This window comes from Trachemys scripta, chromosome 16 (genome assembly GCF_013100865.1).
Source record: "Trachemys scripta elegans isolate TJP31775 chromosome 16, CAS_Tse_1.0, whole genome shotgun sequence".
NCBI classification, from domain to species: Eukaryota; Metazoa; Chordata; order Testudines; family Emydidae; genus Trachemys; species Trachemys scripta.
In genome coordinates, this window is record NC_048313.1 from 6,372,552 (window position 1) to 6,379,018 (window position 6,467).

Below are 6,467 nucleotides of genomic sequence, written 5' to 3' on the forward strand. Positions count from 1 at the left end.
GCCCCCCGCGCCCCCCACCCCCCCCCCCCACGCCGCCGCGCGCGGGCGACTCGCCACCACCGCGCCCCCCGGCCCCCCCCCCCCCCCCCCCCCAATTATATAGGCACAGGGCTTAGAAGAGGGATCTCTAGTCAATTTCAGACTGCAAGGGGAGTGAGCTAGAAACTACCCGGAGTGGGAAGGGGGGCAGTCATCTGATCCCCGCAGAAGGGGAAGCCACCCCCCCGCCGTGCACAGCTGTGAGGGTGGAGGGAGGGAGATGCTGCCCCCACCTGGGCCAACCAGGCCCCAGGGACAGATTGAAGCCAGCGTCCCCTAGTGGGGGAAAAATAATCAATTACCGTGTCTCCAGAGCTATTCGCTTCCCAGCCAAGGGGACGTGTGTCCTCTTAGCAAGTGTCCCCCCGGAAGGGCCCCTGCCCACCTAGTGAATCTCAGCACCGCTGGCCGTGTAAGGTGGGGTTCGATTGGCCGGTGGGACCCCCGCTGTGAACCCTCCCCGTACGCAGGGCCACGGGAACAGGATTGGCGCCCGAATCACCGCCGAGCTCCAGGAATCAGAAAAGCAAACTCAATATCCCCCCGCGTGGTGGGAACTGGGACCGTCTGGGTCCGATCGAGGGTCTCAAACAAGCGTTAAACCCCAAAGGGAGGCTCCAACAGAAGGGGTGGCGAGATTGCACGCTGTTGGGGACGAGATTTCAGGCTAGATGCGGGGTTGTTTTCTCTGAATACTGTGTGGGTGCCTCAGTTTCCCCTATGCCTTTCTTAAGTATCTAGGTGGTGGGATAAGGGGGTGTCATTGTTGCAAAGCCCTAGAGGGCCAGTGTGATGGTGTCTGCAGAGAGAATGGCCGACACCCTGTCTCCTGATGGCCTGGGCCCCTCCTCTGCAAAGGTGCCAACTGAAGGTGTTGGAGAACAAAGATCAGGTGGCCTCCTGGCCCGGGGAAAGAGACTATGGAAGAGGAGGGGCTGGAGAGTTTCAGTTTGGAGCTGGCTGGGGAAAGAGAGGGAGTCCCAGACCGGGGCCTGGCCTCCCTGCCCCCAAGATGGATCTGACTTAGGGGTCCTGTTTCCTGTACCTACAAGCTCTGTTTTGGACCATGTTCCTGTCATCTAATAAACCTTCTGTTTTCCCGGCTGGCTGAGAGTCACGTCTGACTGCAGAATTGGGGGGCAGGGCCCTCTGGCTTCCCCAGGAGCTACACCTGTGCGGACTCGCTGCGGGAGGCGCACGGGGGGACGGGGATGCTGAATGCTCCGAGGTCAGATCCAGGAAGGTCGAAGCTGTGGAAGCTTCCCGCCCTGGGGACAGTCTGCTCCGAGAGAGGAGGCTCCCCCCGAGTCCTGACTGGCTTCGTATGGAGTAGTTCCAGAGCATCGCCCGGTGTCTCTGTGATGGGGGAAGGGATATTTGAACCCCGATATCTCACTAAACAAGGACAGCAGAACCAAGCCAGGCATCCCTGGAGAGTTAGGAATTCTGGCTTTTAGGTGGTGCACCGCGGGCATCTCTGGCACAAATGGATACCAAGATACTTGCTGAAAACCAAGTGGCGACTGGCCGGGCAGAGCCAGAGATAATCGGAATGACGGGATTTTGATGACAGACACGTCATTAGAAGCCAGGGCACGAGGCCCGAGCCAGGGAGCCTCTCTGCCCCATGGCACCTAACAACCAGGCAAACCAAAGGTGTACCCCAGAGGTACCACGCGGGGGAGCTTCCCTGGCCCATCAAACTTCTGGAGCATCGCTGAGATCAAACGGGAGTGGGTCAGACTTAAAAACAACATGGTGGAGGGTATGGTGCACTGGAACGGGCTGTGGAGAGGGAGAAAAGGATCCGAGAGGCAGGTCTGCCCTCCACAGGGCTCCAGTGTTTCATCTTCTCTCCTCCCCCAGAGCTGGGAATAGAACCCAGGAGTCCTGACTCCCTGCCAGTCCCCCCGTACTCTAACCACTATACCCCCACTCCCCCCCAGAGCCAGGGAGAGAACCCAGGAGTCCTGGCTCCCAGTCCCCCCACTCTGACCCACTAGACCCCACTCCAGCCAATTAATCTCTGCTTCTCTAGAAGACACCAGGGATGGAGGAGGCTCCTGGGAGGTGTCTAGACCCTTCCCGCAGCTCTGCCAAGGCCCCTCAATCCCCACCCTCTGTCTCCCCCAGCTTGGGGCCCCGTGATCCTATGAACAGCAAGCAGAGCCTGGCCAACTTGTGACACCGCTGGAGAGCCAGACCCCGTTCTCCAGAGACGGCTCGGCTCCCTCCGCGCCGCAGGACCTGGGAAAGGCCTCGGCCAAGGGGAAGGGAGCAGAGGCTCTCGTGCTGAGCGGGGGGAGGGGGGACCCTCACTGTGGCTTTTTCGCCCCCCTGCGGGACCAGGATAATGCCCGTTTTGCGTAGGCTTTGGCGCCACAGTGCTGGCCCCAGGGGGTCCGGGGCGGGCAGGGTGGGAGAGGGGCAGGCCAGCGGGGACTGATAAAGGGGAAGGCAGGTGGCCGGGGGGGGGCGAAGGCAGGATCCGAGCAGTAGAAAGGCCAAATATGGGGTGGGGGCGGGGGGAGAAATATAGGGCAGAGATAGAAGAGAATCTAGATGTGGCCAAATTGGAGGGGCGGGGCCAGAACAGTGAGGTGGGGCTGGGGGGAGAGATCCCAGCCCAGTTCCTGGCTGCTCACTTTCAGTGCCCCCCTGAATGGTAAGAGGGGAGGAAGGAGGGTGGATTGTAGGGTTTGGGCCCCGCCCCCTTCAGGCAGCTCCACCCCCTCGGGTGTAATTAGCGAATTGCAGAAGGAGCCGGACAGGCGGAGAAAATCAGTGTATGAGGAGGGCAGGAGAACGTCAGTATCACCGGGGCATGCTGGGATCAAGGCCCAGTTCACATGGGACAGGGTCTATCCACATGGTGGACATTAAACTGGGGAGAGAACCCAGGAGTCCTGGCTCCCAGCCCCCCTTGCTCTAACCACTAGACCCCACTCCCCTCCCAGAGCCAGGGAGAGAACCCAGGAGTCCTGGCTCCCACCCCACCCCCAGCTCAAAACCAACTAGACTGGGGTATTACTACTAAGCTGAAGACTTGGCTGTAATCCAGGGGGGCACCTGTCCATGAAGCCACGCCCCCAAGGGCCATCTAGCCACGCCCCCACGAGGGAAGTGAGCCACCAGAGGGAGTCAGCACCCCTCACAATCCAGCCCGGGGAGGGGGACGGACAGGAATGGGGACCCGGGGGGCGGGTGTGTGCTGGAGGAGACTCACCTTGGACCCTGTTGGTGCAGGGGAGACCGGGGGCAGGGCGACCCCATTCAAGCCGCTGCTCTCCTGAGGGGGGGGCTTGGTGGACTCTGTGGGGAGGACAGAGGAGCTGGGGTGACACGGGGGCATGGCATAACCCCCCCCCCATTCAGCCCCACCCAGCCTGGCACCTCTCGCCACAATCTGCCCCAAGGGGCCCCACCATCCCCCTCCCAGCTCAGCCCCAAGCCCCTGCCCCAGCTCACAAGCCCCACCTACCGGTGGGTTTCTCCGGCTCCTCCCCCTCGGAGGCGGAGCTGTTCTCCTCGTCCGGGGCGATGGTGCCCAGAGTTTTGCGCTCCTTGGACTGGTCCTGCACCGAGATCTTCTCCCGGCTGCTCATGCGGCACACGGAGCTCCTGGGGGAGACGGGGGTGTCAGCAGGGGTGGGGCCCGTTAGGCACCCCGCCGGCAAATGAGCAAGGGGCCGGACCCCACCCATCCTACTGGGCGGCAGCGGGGAGCTCAAAGTGAACCCCCAGACTCCTGCGGTGCTGGTGCCCCCACTCCCGACCTGCAGCCCCCCCGATTCCCGCCCTGGGCTCCCCCCAGCCCTGTCGGTGCCCCTCCCTCCCGACCCGCAGCCCCCTACTTGCCCGGCCCTGGGCTCCCCCCAGCCCTGTCGGTGCCCCTCACTCCCGACCTGCAGCTTCCCGCACTCACCGCCTGTGCTTGGCGCTATACACAGGCTGCAGCTCCGCGCTGGTATCGATCACCGCCTGCTTCAGGTGAGCTTCCTTCTTGCTGCGCAGCTGGGGAGGGAAGGGGGGGAGGGTCCGTCGCTGTATTCCTGGGACCCCTGTGATTCCCCCCCCCGCCCCAAAATCCCCAGCAGGTAGGGAGGATGCTGGGAGATCCAGTGGGCTCAGGGCCGGGGGTTGCTGGACAACCCCCCATTATGGTTGCCCCCTTACCCGGCTGAGTGGGGGTCTTGGCCAACGCTCCGCCCTCGGAGCAGTATCCCCGCCTGGGGTTAACCCTTTCCGGCCGTGCAGGACAGGGGTGCAAGCAGTGCGGGTGCTGCCCCGATCTGGGGGGCAGGAGTGGGGGGGAGCGGGGGGGAAGAGGGAACAGGGCTGGGGGGCCCCCTAACTCACGTCCTCCTGCTTCTTCTGCAGCTCCGCCAGCAGGCTGAGTGTGTCCTCGTCTGCCAGGTCGCACGGCCGCTGGCCCTGGCGGGGAGCAAGGGGGAGTGGTTGAGAGCAGCTCCAGGCCTCCGTCTGTCCCCCCCCACGACCCCAAACTCCCTTGACCCCGCCCCTAGCCCCCTCCCTAGCAGCTGCTGCTCACTTCCCGGCCTCCTCCCCCAGTCCCTTCGCTGCCCCCCAACTTCTTATGGCGCCGAGGCTGCTGTGATCCAGTAGATCGCTGCCACCTCTCCTCTCTATCTCCACCCCCTCCCTTCCCGGCTGCCCCGCCCCTCCCGGGATCCCGCCCCCTCACCACATTGTTGAGGGTGTCCATGTCACACAGATGCTCCACCAGCAGGCGGCAGGCTTCTTCCACCCCCCAGTGGGCCGCCGCGTGCAGGGGGGTCCAGCCGTCCTTGTCCTGCACGTTGGGGTCATAACCGGCCTGCAGGAGCAGTCTGCGCAGAAGAGGGGAGAGAAGTCAGGATGCCTGGGGAGGGGAGGGGAGTGGGGTCTAGTGGGGGCGGGGGCTGGGAGCCAGGATTACTCCTTTCTAACCCCACTAATCTTGGGCAAGCCACTGCCCCTCCGTGCCTCGGTTTCCCCAGCTGTAAACATGGGCCACACCTCTCTCGAAGGACCGGAGTGGGGGCTGGGACACGAACGGCTGCTCCCAACCCACAGCTGCGTCCCCAGGGGGGTTGGGCGGCTATTAACTGACCCTGGGAGACGGGCGGGGGGAATCCGAATGCGCTGACTTCGCTCCCCCGGCGGGACTGGGAGCCCCTTGGACCTGCCAAGCTGGTCGGACTGGGAGGGGCAGCACAAACCCTTGGGGGCTGGGCGGGAGGGACTCAGCAGCCAACGCAGCTCCCATGAGCCTCTGGGGGGCAGGTGGCTCCCCCAGCCCGGCCCAGCGGGGGCGGGAACTGGCAGGAACTGGGGGCCGGAATTGCCAGGAGAGCAGGGAGCACAACAAACTCCGCCAGCCCAGTCGTCAGTGACGCCCAAGGGCGAGAAGGAAACTTGCAACAGGGACCCACAGCAGTTCCTGGAACGAACCAGAGAGGAATGGCTGGGACACGGGGCCTGTCCCCTCTAGGGGCACCGGCTCCCATCCGGCCCCACAGCGGGGACTGGCTGGCTTGGGGCACAGGGCTTTTCCCCTCTACGGGGACACCAGCTCCCATCTGGCCCCAGGATGGGGACTGGCTGGCTCGGGTGGAGGGGAGGGGGCAGGGAACGGGGCACAGGGCTTTTCCCCTCTAGGGGGTGCCGGCTCCCATCCAGCCCCACTTACCTCATGACCTCGATGTAGCCCTTGGCGGCGGCCACGTGCAGGGCGCTGGCTCCGGTCTTGGGGTGGCGCGTGTCGTCGATGTGCCCGGCGTTCAGCCACTGGCGCGTGTCCTGCAGCATCAGCTCCTCCTCCTCCCGCTTGGCGGCCGCCACGTCCACCCCTGCGGGGACAGGCCGGGCGTGAGGGCGGGGCCGGGCACCCTGGGGCCCCGCCCCCCTCCCGCGGCCCCGCCCCTCCCCGCACCTCGCTTGGCTATCTCCTCCCGCAGCAGCGCCTCCATGCCGTCGTCCTCGGCGATATCCAGGGGAATCTCCCCGTCGCTGTTCACCGCCGCCACCTGTGCGCCGTGGTCCAGCAGGTACCTGGGGACAGGCAAGAGCGTCAGTCCTGAGGGCCCCTCCGGCCTGTGGAGCCCCCCATGGCCAGGGGGCAACCCCATCCCTCCCCTGGCCACATCCCTTTGCGGTAACAAGGCTGCAGGCAGACCCGGCGCTTTGGGGGGGGCTGCAGGACCCCAGCTTCTGCCCCCAAGAGCTTCCCTAGTTGGAGGGGGCCCCACAAGAAGGTGCCTGTCCCACTTGTGGGGAGGAGCAGGAAATTGATGTGGGGGGGGCATGGGGTGAGCGGGGGGATGGTCGCAGGGAAGCAATGAGATGGTGCTCACAGCTGTGGGGGGCGGTTGTTCAGGGCAGGGTGGGGATCGGAGCTGGGGGGAGTTTGGAATGGGAGGGGATCA

At 64.8% G+C, this 6,467-nt stretch overlaps 1 protein-coding gene across 3 annotated transcripts in view; it reads right to left on the reverse strand.

The window, feature by feature from the left end:
* The window catches only part of PPP1R12C (protein phosphatase 1 regulatory subunit 12C), a gene marked incomplete at its 5' end in the record, with an annotated part of 15,143 nt that extends 9,050 nt beyond the window's left edge, over positions 1–6,093 (reverse strand). For all 3 annotated transcript variants that reach the window (XM_034792494.1, XM_034792493.1, XM_034792492.1), the window contains 7 exon segments: positions 3,266–3,351; positions 3,521–3,660; positions 3,965–4,053; positions 4,399–4,473; positions 4,745–4,889; positions 5,732–5,891; positions 5,975–6,093. In XM_034792494.1, coding sequence (XP_034648385.1) covers positions 3,266–3,351; positions 3,521–3,660; positions 3,965–4,053; positions 4,399–4,473; positions 4,745–4,889; positions 5,732–5,891; positions 5,975–6,093 — 814 coding nt within the window.
* Positions 6,094–6,467: the final 374 nt, after the last annotated feature.